This window comes from Dipteris shenzhenensis, chromosome 17 (assembly GCF_047967505.1).
Source record: "Dipteris shenzhenensis isolate YYH24624 ecotype China chromosome 17, Dip_SZ_1.0, whole genome shotgun sequence".
In the NCBI taxonomy this organism is placed as follows: Eukaryota; Viridiplantae; Streptophyta; class Polypodiopsida; order Gleicheniales; family Dipteridaceae; genus Dipteris; species Dipteris shenzhenensis.
The window spans coordinates 18,820,236-18,833,505 of NC_141612.1; the positions used below are offsets into that span (position 1 = coordinate 18,820,236).

The following is a 13,270-nucleotide window of genomic DNA, read 5'->3' on the forward strand; positions in this document are numbered from 1 at the left end:
TCGCGGGCTTTTGCATAAGGGCATAAACATGCACCTTTCTTCATAATCTCAACTTTCTAAAAATTCCAATAATTTGTGTACAATCAATCAAATAGCATGCAACTATGATCTCTCCACATAATGTATATATGTTGGATTACCAAATTCAAAGTAATCAACACACAAATGCTTTGGAAAACATCGAAGAATGTTTCTTAAATGTTGAGAGGATTTTATAAGAATTGAGATGGAACTCATAACTAAATGAAACATATGATTATGTTAGATACTTACATGTAGATGTATATTAAAATTCACCTTCTCATTCCCCCTAGTTGACTTTTCCTTCAAGTTTGATTACGCATAAAATCTTGGATTTAGGAAAACCATAACATATTAAAAAAGAAGAAGAAATAACATATAATTGTTTTGCTTATTATGATACACTTGTATTGCTTATTACAATGCAATTGAATAGTCTAGAGGATACTTTTGGATGAGTAAGTAAAGAGTTTTTATGAGTCAAATATATGTGCACACATCTATATATGAAGAAGGCATCCAACTACACGTCCCCCAATATTGTGGCATGAGGTCTAATTATGACATAGCTAAATCTTATTCACTTAAAGAGATGTCTCATGATTTGATAGCTTAAAAAGTCATATGGATATAGAAGATACAAAAGTCAAAGCTAGGAAATAAATGAAATATATGTACTAATCTTTCACAATTCTCTATAAATGATTACCTCTCTTATCAAAGGTTTAAGACCATGATTGTTGATGTTGGAGACTATTTACAATGTTCACATAATCTAGGCATATGGCTAGGGGATCCAAAGTCACTCATGTTTAGATGATTGATAAAATCTATTGCACATAAGACCAATTCAAGGGAAATTTACACTATCATATGCATGAAAGTTGCACATGGATTCTTGGGATTGAAGGTACGAGTGCATGGGACTATTGTTATAATGATTTAGTAGCACACTCCATGTGCATGCATGAAGACTACCATATCATGTGGCTGGATCTTTGGTTTACTTGCCTTGTCATTTTGTCATTCTTTGCATTGGTGTGGCCTTTAATGTTTGAAAGCTTTAGTCTTCTTTGTGCTTTTGTGGTTATTCAAATTTCTTGGACTTGTTTAGGTATATTTGTTGCATGTGATTTTTTACCCCGTGATTTTGTTAGCTATTTTGGGTTATGTTAGGTGTCTCACATGCACACATGCCCACATACACTACTTGCATACATGTTGAAGAGGATGGCACATGTATGCATACATGCACATCCATGTGCAACCCACACATGTGTGGGTATACATGAGTATAATGATACCCGCACACATGTTTCTCACATGCTAGCCTGAACCAAAGCACATCATACATGCATCATAATTTGGAGTGTGAGTATTTATAACACATTTTCTCATGTTTGTACTGTCTAAATGGGGTGATTAGAGTTTAAATTCTTGTGTATCTTTTAAACTAAAGGAAATGTAGCTTTTGTTAGGTTTATCTTTTAACACCATGCGTAGGAAAAAGTAGAAATTTTTATTGCATTTATAATATTTTGGAAACTAGCAACTTCACAAACCACAAGTGTATGGTCCCATTTTAGAACACATGCAAAGCCATTCAATATGTGTCGCATTATTAATAGATGCTATGCTACCAAACAAAGAGAATGGTTTCTCACTTATAAACAAGTTTAGACTTTAAAAGCCTATGAGCTTGACTTGTGGAGGTCCAAAGATGTAAGAAACGACAAGAGATCGCAAGGCATCTATTGAAGGAAAAACATATTTTACAGCTACAAGAACCACATCATTTTGGATGTACATGTCTCAAAGTAGGGTTAGCAAGACTTCCATGGGAGTATCTAGTTAAAGTATTCTAGGAGGATCTTCTCAAGTTCTCCTGTATATACATTTGGCTATGGAATCCTTGTTAAATCTTATGGTGGTCCTTTATGTATATAAATGAACTTCCTTGCTAGCTCTTTACCACTTGCATAACTTCATCGCACTTATTTTTACTAGTGTATCTAGGAAAGGGTGGCATAAACTTGGCACCAAATTCATGAACCCATAAAAATTTAGATATTTATGCATGACCATAACCTACATTTGTTGTTGCAAATGTATTTCTCTCATCAAAAGCCCAAGTAAGGGTCATGTTAGCCAAGCTCTTGCCCAATACATAAAGCATGGTCATCAAAACAAAATTCTTTCGAAATAACATTGCACTCTAAGACAAATAACTTATTAATTTTTGCACTATTTCTACACCAAATAAACAAAGCATGCCCATGTTCATGCCTTAAAAGCATAAACGAAATTCCCCCCATATCAAATTTGTATACTATCATGGATCATGATGCAAAGCATGAAAGTTAGTCCTAATGAGTATGCATGAGTATAATTTTTTCATTTGGTCGAGAGATTCATCTAATGCATGTGCAAGTACTAAAATATTCGAGTGATTGAAAAGACACGCTCAAGTAAGCTTTACCATTATTCTTTCACATGGAATGTTGGTCAAAGTATAGGCAGTGGGGGCCATTGGGGGCATTCACAATGAGTGAAGGGAAGATGAGGGGGCATTGTATACATATACAATGTCATAAAGCGGGGTGGGTATGAGAAGAGAAAAGCTAAATGGAATGGAAGAAGCTTAATTTGTAAGGGATGGAGATAAATGGCTTGTTATGTGCTGCTAAGGGAGCACATCATTGGATCTCTTAGAAACCGGCCTATCTTCCCACCTTGATGTTTTTCCAAAACTTTTGTTCTAAGCACATGCAAGTCTATAACTACAGCTTTTCGAAGATGATATTCCTAGAAGTAGGAAAATGAGAGCAAACTTATAATTGTGAGATTTGTAGTTGGGAATATAAAATCTTATATGAAACTTTAATGTGAAAGCCAAACCAATTTTACCATTGTAGAGCATTGCGTTATCAAGGGTGATCTCTTATCATAAAAAGTGACAAGGGAAGGGCTTCACATTTAAGGCATTAGGCAATGTGTCTTCATCATTACACTTGATTGCAAAGTGTGTTCGTAGTGCATCTTGGGGCCTACTTTAGACCAAGTCCTTGCATCACAACGTGCATTATTGTAAGTTTTTCATAAGGTGCCACAAGTGATTGACCTTCAATAAGGCTTTTCCTCAAACCACATTCATTGAAATGAGTCTCCTACCTTGCAAAGTCCATTGTACTCTCCTCCTTCCCCTTTGTATTCCTCCTTCACCTCCGCCTCTGTTGTAGCCTTCAATGTAGGCCTGAAAAGTTCCCTCTGAAGCCCTATGGGTGAATATTTAGATTGTGATTACTTTAGTTAGACTTTGGTGCCCACCATTATTGAGCATGCCAAGAACACGCTTTAGAAACTAACTTAGGTGTTTGCAAGGGTTGCTATCCCTACCCCTCGGAATAGCTTCACATCTTCAAGGGAGAGCTTGCGGATTTTGTAGCACCGGTTGAAAGTGTCCTTCATGGGATCTCCACATAGGTGTGCTTTTAAAGTTAGAGGTGCAATTTTCTACGCTGACATATTTGTTTCGAGCATGGTTCTAGCTTCAAAGGTAGAAAAGAGGCTACTATGAATTAGAGGGATTGCCTTGCTTCACTACAGAAGACTTCACAAGACTTTAACAACATGCATTAGGAAGGCAAAAAAGATCGCATTTCGACTAGTACTCTCTTACCATAGCTTCTTGCAACGTGTTACGTCAGGTGTTCCAATCTTGGTGGCCATGCCGACACTTGCAATCTACCCATGGTTCAATGGACGTTTGCTCTCTTGCAATCTCGAACAAATCGAAAACACACCTTAGGGTGGGAGGTTGCCATGACTTGTCGCGCTCTATTTTGAGAGAAAAGATGTCCAAGGCTTGTCAGGTTTTTGTGGTACCATCCTTGCCGAAACATCAACCAGCCCACCCAAGTAGACAACCCATGAATCGCAACTTTTACGAGTTGTTAAAATCCTCCAATGCAGACCCACGTCACATTTATGAGAGCTTTTGTGACCACTTTTGGGAGGATGGTGATCCTTACGTTGGGTTCACACTACCCGTCCTCCAAAAGGTGGTGTGATGGGCTACAGATATGAGGGACAAGCCCGAACACTAACACGAAAGATTTGTGCCCCCCCTATGAAGGTCGACTACTCCATGGCCAACTCCTCCAACTGAACTATTACACCAATCACATGTCGGTGACATAAACTAGGAGGCTGATGACCGCCACTATCACACTTTGGTGACAAACACTAGCAGACAGATGAACGCCGACAGAAACTAGCAGACGGATGATTGCTGCTATCACACGTTGGTGATAGAAACTAACAGACGGATGACCACTGCTATCACACCCTGGTGACAGAAACTAATAGACGGATGGATGCCGCTATCACACGATGGTGACAAAAACTAGCAGACCGATGATCGCCGCTATCACACGCCGGTGACATAAACTAGCAGGCGGATGACCGCCGCTATCAGACGCTAGTGAAATAAACTAGCAGACTGATGATCGACCCCACCACGAGACCAATAATGGACACCCCACCCACCAAGAGACCCAAGCATAAGGAATCTAGAATGATAGGACAACATAGGAGGGAGTGATAGGTTATAAGTTCTTTTTTGGGAATCTTGATACTTCCATCGTCTTCTTCGTCATCAACCTCAAAAAGCTTCCGAGCTTCTCTTCCATCTTCATCGATGCTTTCGTTTTCGATTCTTCGCTGCCATCAACGCCACTGCCATTGTTACAGGAATCGCCTCAGGTAGAAATTCTCCCCTGTACAATTCCATTCTTCTTTTGGTCGCTTTCCAGTTCTGAATCAGAGGTGCATCAGCATCAGCTCTGTTGGCGAAAACGGCTTGTGACTCGATAGAAGAAACCATCGATTATGAGCGCATGAAAGCCTTGAATGGCGCTGTGAGAGGGAGGGGCAGCCTACCCAGCCGTTTTGCTTCTTCCAATTGCTGCGCGAAGAAACGGACACTTTCGGAGCTTTATAAGATTTTGGTTGAAAGGTCCTGAGCACGAACGCCGTGAAACTTTTCTGGTGCGCGAGTTTTGAAGGCGGAGGTTGCTCCGCAGAGAGCTGTGGAATCACAAGCTAATAAGACTCTAGAGACTAGAACGTCAAAAAAGACGCGAGTTCGGGATTCGGGATTCCGAAAGTTCAGGCTTGATTTCGATTCCGTAATAAAATTGATGCCGTTTGTTCCATAGATCGACGAGTTTGGGATTCCGGTTTCCGGAAGTTCAGACTCCAGAATGATGCCGATGATTCGGATTCTGCGACTTTCTATGACGAGGACTCAAAATTGACGTCGTTTGTTTGGATTCTTAGGGTCGAATTTATGGCTTTTGGAAGGACGTGTGAAAAAGCGAAGGTAGAAATTCAGATGCGTAGGTAGAAATTGAGATGCGAGGTTCTCTAAAAGCTCTTCCGTGTCTGGCAAAGTGCAGAGAATATACCGCGTCTGGCAAAGTGCAGAGAATACATGTGCAGGAAGCAGCATCTGCGAACTCTCGTGACTCCGCGGTCCTCGCGACTAGTGTTGTTGTCTAGACGCCGCATCCGTCTCAAACTCTGCAGCAGAGTCCTTTCTCCGAACGTCTTTCCCTTCACTCATCAACTTCCTGCATTATTTGTGTCCCTCTCACGTTGCCTCTTGACACCTCCAACTTCCCCCTGCCCCCCCCAAAGGTGTTCGCCAGCTGGGCGGTATGCCATGTACACAGCTGCGCATTAACGGTATCAGCCACCCTGACCCTGCGGGCTATATTTGGGAAGCCATGCTCGGTAGAATAGTAGGGGCGCAACCTAGCTTGGATTTGCGAATGCCCCAGCGTGAATTAGCATTGCTCATCCGATTTTGTAGGCCTTTGCTGCTGCTAGCGAAGTAACGGCATTACTGCGTGGTATGCAAAGCATTATATGCCGCGTTAAACTTGCCCGCTGCCTTTCCTCCCATCGGCTCCTCCATAGTCTAGACGCGCGTAGCTGGTGCTTTTCTTTCAACAGTAATTGGGGTTGACGCTTTACCCACGTTCGGTATGAATTTGTGGCACAGTTCAATGCTTTTCCATATCCATCGTCTCGTAAGGTCATTTCGTCAACACGACTGATTTGGAAGCTGACAATTTTATGACTGCTACCTTACACTCTAATTCTGCTGTTGCTTACTTGAGATGTTTGCATAAGTTAAATTTGAAATTGAACGTGTCACCAGGTATGGAGTGTGCTGAAGGCCTGACAATATCATGTTGCACTGTCTTGAGGGAGTCAAAAATGTACTGGCTTCCCTTTTGGGCTGTCTGGATTCCAAAGGATTCATGCGCCAGAGTAGAATAGAAGATCCAGAACTTATCGCCAGTGAAACCGTTTGTAAGCCTATGAATTTATGAAGCTGCCATAAGTTTTGCTATTCAATTCTCTTAAATAGTTTTTATTAGACACGGGTGCAAGAATCCCTTCGTTTTGAAAATAGTTCTGTCCCCTGCCAAAAGTTGTCTCTATGGAAATCTAATGCGGCCGTTCTATGGCTTTGAAAGATGTCAAGCTCTTTGAATTTCACGGTAGAAAATCTGCATGTTTTGTTATCTGCAGTCAGCGTAAGTGAAGTGGAGGCCCTATATGAGCTGTTTAAGAAGATCAGTAGTGCTGTCATTGATGATGGTGTGATCAACAAGGTTGTTGCTAATTCAAACTCTAAAAGATCACTTTCCCTGATTATTTTACTTAGGGCTTAGTCTCTAATGCGAGCTAGTAGTGGTTTCTTGGGACAAATGGGATGGATACTCATATTTATTTTTCTAAGGATGATTGTTGTTCTTTTATTCTCATCAGTGGATGCCGTATATTCTTTTAGTAAAAACTTGAGGCTGAATTTTAAGAGATGCTATTGCAAACCGTGTGTAAACTAGGTCTTTTACCTGGCATCACAGTAAGCTGATCATGCAACAGAAGCTTGCAGAACTTAAAAAATTGGAGTGAATGGATGAAGAGAAGGATGCAAGCACACAACAGCATATTGGTCCGAGATGCCCACTGCTGTATTACAAATGTGATCGACTGAGTGCAAACCCGAAAAACTGGACCCTTATGGGATTCCAAGTTTGAGGATAGATTCAAGATTATGGCTCAAATGTTCCTCCAGATGACAGCCCTTATGGAGGCATTCATATATGATTTAAACTCCACTTATCTTGCCGTTTTTGTTTCAAGAGTGCAAAAAAGAAAAAAGGAATCTTACAAGTCCGTGGTAGTTTCTTGTCATTTATAGAGAATCTAAATTTTCTTAACGAAGTACATGTCTTGTTTTTCTTCTCTGAGTTGATGGTAATTTTCACATGATGTAAAGATATCGTAACTATTTTAAATTTATTTCTAAAAACAGTCTTTCAGATCATTAAAATATGGTAAAAACTACACTGCCTCAAGATTTGAGAATCTAATGTGCCAAAAGACATGGGGTTGTCCATGCTGATATTGGGAGGGGCTGTAGCCCGTTAACAAGGTGTCTTTGGGTCCTTGATATTTAGACAAGTGTTCCTCCTCCGAGGCATCCAGTGGATTGGACATGGTACAATATGATTATGCCGTTGAATCAGCTCAGAACTTACGGAGGATCAAGTCCCCAAAGACACCTGGAGAACAAGCTCCCCCCCCTACTGACACCAGCATGGACAAGCCCTCTTTCACTATAGCAACAGGCTGTGCTATCAACTCATATAGGCACCAGGGAGTCGTAGTTATCGTGTCATTGGGTGCATTCACGTCACAACACTTGAAAGCAGCACCTTACTCTAGAAGGTGATTATTGTTTCTCTCTTTTTACCTGTATGGCCACCTCTGCCCTGGAACCATCAGGAATTTCAGACGACTTCTTGCCGTGAACTATTGAAGGGAGAATATGTATCTTGAATCATAACAAGCTTAATTGGTGAAACTCTGGGTATCTTGTGCTCATTTTTGAACAGTCTTGCCCCCACCTGCCACCATATAATGGCTTTTCTGATAAGGTGCAAGTTTGCTAAGATGCATTCAATGATTTAAAAAACGATAGCAAACTGAGTTAAAGCACAATTTCTAACTCACAGCTCATACTTAGTGAAAGCAACCCAATGTTTTGTGGGAGCATTATATGCTGCCTTCTCTTTTCCTAAATGCTGAAACAGCAGCTTATGATTTGCATCTATTGGAACTTTTATTCTCTCCCTCCTTTTGTCTTAAAAGAAGCGCGAACACCATCATGCTTTCGATATTAACTTCGGAGCTAGATTGCTGGGATTCCTTAATGATTATTGGGAGAGGAAGCCTATGTTGTATAGCCAAAAATATTGTAGCCTAAAGGGAAAGTGCGTCTTTACATTAACCCAAGAAGGCACCATTAGAACACCAGAGGTGATACACAAGTGCATCATGCATGACCACAAATACCAAGAAGTTCATCAACGAAGAAAACACAGATGAACTGAGACTGAACTGGTCATTCACTTCACTTACGATGTCTCAAACAATCAACAAGAGGCTGATATTCATGGATTGATGATATCAGCACTTTCTATGAAAGGTATTGTCGATGTGATGAAGTTTAGTGGACTTAATCCAGCAGGGTATTGTCGGATTAGTGGACTTAATCCAGCAGGGTTAGGGAACCCTGGGATTAAGGGAAGCAGACCAATGTGGGACTAGACACTAGCAAAAGGCCAGTTGGCTATATTTAACCAGGATGCTTCTTTTTGCTGATTGTGTTTGTACTGTGTTTAGTCCTAGTGAGGATGCAACAATGCAGATCCAAATTTGTACTGTTGAAACATCAAATGGTTTGGTGTATGTGATCATAACCGGCAGCAATGAATCATTGGTGGATGAAAGCGAGTCTGATATTATGTAGATATTTGGTTCGATGCATTATTGATTGGGGTAGAGGTGTGGCTAAGGCCTAATAGCATTCTCTTTGCGAACAAAGCAGATATGCAATGGAACTTTTGACCCTTCAATATGGAGAACAACAAGCCCATGGAAACTCCTTCGAAAATGAACTCAAGGCTAAGCAAATTTGACAATCCACCAAATTGGGCATCTGCCCTTCGTGTGGGCACCTAATGTTGCATTAGTGCTTGGGCACAGAAGTGTGGCAAAGACCTGATGGCATTTTCTTGTTACAAGGCAGTGCATAGATAGACCAGATGGAGAAAAGTAATATCCAATGGACCTTTTGAAAAAGTGCAATGTGGAAGACAACAAGCCCAGGAATTTCAACGTATTCAAAACTAAACAAATTCACCAAAAAGTGGATGCATATCTCTATTGGGAACTTTGTAACATATAGTCAATAACTCCTCTCCTCCTGCGTGCCTTGCCAAAGGGCTTCAGTGGGAAGTGAGGATAGAGAGCTCTCCTATAATAGGGAGGGAGGGTTGTCTGCCTCTCTCCAGAAACTGGCCAACCAGCACCAAAATGTGGCTGACTTAGCAGCCCGGACTATCCTTGCACCAGACTGCTGACAAGATGTAATTTCATACCTGACCTGTAGATGCCCTCCGCTAGGTCCTAATCTATCCTATGTGCAGGCCAACGCCTGCCTGTAAAGTGCCAAGAGCTCATGTCTCATGAGGGCTGATAAATAGCCCCAAAGGGCTCCTAAATGGAGCCCCATATCGACTGCTTGGATACAAGCCTGCCTCCTCATATAGGAGCTCACAGGTAGGCATTGCTCCAATTCTAACTCCTCTTTTCAATGACTGGATGTGGGTGCTGAATAAGGTGATCCATTGGATTTATGGGAAGATCTGTTGTGCACACATGGAAGATGCTCACCGCTTTCATACAGAAAACTGCTCATTTTGCTTGTCTTGGCACAGCTTTGTGATGAAGTGGCATGGATGTCCATGGGCTCCATCTGAACATGAAACATCGAGTCCTCCAAAATCATCACCATGTCATCCACAATCTACAAACTCAATAGAATCACATGATGATGAGGATGATGATATCACTCCTAGCTTTGTTGAAGGACCATGGACCATCAATGTCTCTTGCTCTTGTAAGCTACTGAATGCTGAAGTCAAATTGTCTGGATCCAATCTCCAGTGCAGTTGGAATCAAAGTACCCAGCTGATGTGGTAAGTGTATGTGAAGGTCCGAAACGAAGAGAGAGAGAGAGAGTGCAGGTACAAGATGGATAGGTAGTCACGTCAAAAAACTTAGATAACTTGAGAACACACAAGTACAAAGTACTTGTACCTAGACCTAGGACTAAGTGTCCTAGGTGTCACATAGGACTAAGTGTCCTATGTGGCCTAGAAGGCACTAACACTATAAGTGCCTACACTTATGCCTACAAGGCACATACCATGGCCTATAGGGCATCACTAGAATCACGAGAAGATGGCCTACAATATGATGAGTACTTACGTATCCCATGTGTATCCATGAGCTCGTTGAGTGCCTTTGTGCTGTTAGCACCTGTGACACAATTTTGACCTATCAGTGATACTGATCCTATTGGACTTAGCTGTGGTGGCAAGGTGATTTCAAAGTCAACATCAGGATCGGTATATTTTCTTACTTTAATGGTGATTTCAGTAGCATGTCTATCATGAGTCTTCTCAAACCCCCCTCCATGGGATGAGCTGAAGTACTCTGGAAACGTCTCAGAATACCTGGTAGTTTCTGGTCATGGTGGCACATGTTCATCCAAAAGGATATAGCCACCTATGAATGTACAAGGAATGTCAGATCATGTAACAAAGGGAACCAAGTGTAAAGCCTGTCGGAAGACTTCGAACTTGGGACGAGTAAGTGCCTTTGTAAACATATCTGCGATGTTGTCCTCTGTGGGAAGATAGGACAACTCTACGTCTCCTGCTGACAACCGCTCCCGAACATAATGATAGTGAACTTCAATATGCTTGGTACGCGCATGAAACACTGGGTTACGCGCAATGGCCAAAGCACTCTGGCTGTCAGTGTAGACAATAGTGGAGGATGTCTGGCAAATACCAAGATCTGTAAGTAACTGTCGAAGCCAAACACACTCTACTGTAGCGGTGAAAGCTGCCCTGTACTCAGCCTCACAACTAGACGTGGCAACTGTCGGTTGCTTCTTGCTGAGCCAAGAAATACTTGAATTGCCAAGCAAAAAACAATTGCCAGTATGTGACACTCTGGTGTCGGAACATCCTGCCCAGTCACTATGCGTGTAAGCATGCATGGTAAGTGAACCCTGATCACCGTAGAAGAGGGCTAAATCATGAGTGCCTCTGAGATATCTGAAGACTCTCTTCACTGCCTGCCAATGCTGTGAACTGGGCATGTGCATGAATCTGCTGAGCTGAGATACTGCATACTACAAGTCAGGTCTGGTGTGACATAAATAAATAAGGCATCCAACAGTCTGCTGATAAAGAGTGATATCACATGGTGGGCTCCCATCATGAGCTGAGAATTTGAAGCCAGGGTCCACTGGAGTAGAGATTGGCTTGCAATCCTCAAATTGAAAACGATCAAGGAGCTGTCCAATATACTTGGACTGAGACATCATGATACCCCCCTCAACATGAGCAAACTGAATGCCCAAATAATAATGAAGCCGTCCCATGTCTGACATGTCAAAAATCTGCTGCAAATCAGCTTTGAAAGCTGCAATTTGCTGAGTATCTGGGCCCGTGATAAGCATATCATCCACATATAAAATCAGTACTAAAAAATCAGATCCACTCCCACGGACATAAAGAGTGGGTTCTGTGGGGCTATTCTGAAAACCAAGGGATAGTAAGTGTGCATGAATTTTGGCATACCATGCCCTGGGTGCCTGCTTCAATCCATAAAGAGCTTTTCTAAGCCGGCATACCTTACTTTCAGAATTAACAACCTCAAAGCCAGGAGGTTGTGTGACATAGACTTCTTCCTGCAGATCCCCATGAAGAAAAGCAGTCTTGATGTCAAGTTGGTGCACTTGCCAATGATGATGGGCTGCAATGGCAATGACACATCGAATGGTAGTAATCCTGGATGTGGGAGCAAATGTCTCCTCAAAGTCAATGCCTTGTTGTTGGGCATACCCTTTTGCAACAAGACGGGCTTTGTATCGATCTATGCTGCCATCAGATTTCCTTTTTAATTTGTAGACCCACCGAGTTCCAATGGCATGCTTGCCAGGTGGGAGATCTACTAATTCCCATGTGTCATTTTTGGCAATAGATTGTAACTCAGATTTCATTGCATCCATCCACTCTTTGCTGTCAAAAGCATTTTTATGGCACAAAGGCTCTTCATTGCAAGCTGTAGCAAGGAGTGCAAACTCAAGAAAGTGACCATGCTGTCTATTTCCTGATCTTGTCCGGGCAGCAAAAGGCTGATCTTGTTTGCTGTCTCTCAATGTATCAAGAAGCCATCTGGGAACTTGCCTTTGCTGTCTATTGACAGCTCTTTCTTCAATGACTGCATCATGAGTAATGGGATCATTTTGTGCCAGAAGAGAAACCTGCAAATCAGCATGAGGTTGGGGCTGATTATTGCTTAGTGGAGGGCCTGCAGGAGGCTCATGTTGCTGCTCAAAATCCTCCTCTGATGATGGCAGAGGTAACCAAGATTCAAAGGCATCAAACATGTCAACATCTGGCTTTGCTTTGCAATCCACAAGAGGAGAAGCTGAATGTTCAGCAAAGATCACATCTCTACTGACAATAATCTTCCCAGTATTTGGTTGATATAACCGATACCCTCTGCTCTCCTGGCTGTAACCAATGAATATGCATTTGATTGCCTTGTCATCAAGCTTATGTCTCAGCTGAGATGGTACATGAACATATGCAAGAGACCCAAAAGCTTTCATGTGTGAAAGTGAAGGATTCCTGCCTTTCCATGCTTCATAAGGTGTAATAGTCTTTAATGCCCGTGTAGGTGATCTATTCAGCACATAGTTGGCACACATTACTGCATCAAGCCAAAATTTATTGGGCAAAGACTTGGCCTTAAGCATGCATCTGGCCATCTCCATTGTGGACCTGTTTTTCCTTTCAGAAATAGTATTCTGCTGAGGAGTGTAAGGAGTAGTGCATGAGTGAATAATGCCCCGTGAGGATAGAAATGCATCAAACTCCTTTGACATATACTCACCCCCCCTATCTGTGTTGAGGGTGACAAGCTTGTTTCCTGATTCATTCTCAACCATATTCAGCCATCTGTGAAAGCATAAGAAAACTTCAGATTTGGCCTTCAAAGGATATACCCAACAATATCTTGT

General features: G+C 41.9%; 1 protein-coding gene across 6 annotated transcripts in view; it reads left to right on the plus strand.

Moving 5' to 3' along the window:
* The first annotated feature begins 4,650 nt into the window (after window positions 1-4,650).
* Window positions 4,651-13,270, plus strand: part of LOC147891802 (calcineurin B-like protein 3) — a 207,927-nt gene continuing 199,307 nt past the window's right edge. For 4 of the 6 annotated variants that reach the window (XR_015542472.1, XR_015542473.1, XM_087388485.1 and 1 more), the window contains exons 1-3: window positions 4,651-4,785; window positions 6,248-6,402; window positions 6,625-6,707. Coding sequence is in view for 4 of the 6 variants with exons in the window: in XM_087388485.1 (XP_087244611.1) it covers window positions 6,279-6,402; window positions 6,625-6,707 (207 nt within the window). In the remaining 2 variants the exon portion in view is untranslated. The other 2 variants (XM_087388486.1, XM_087388487.1) reach the window with 2 other exon arrangements.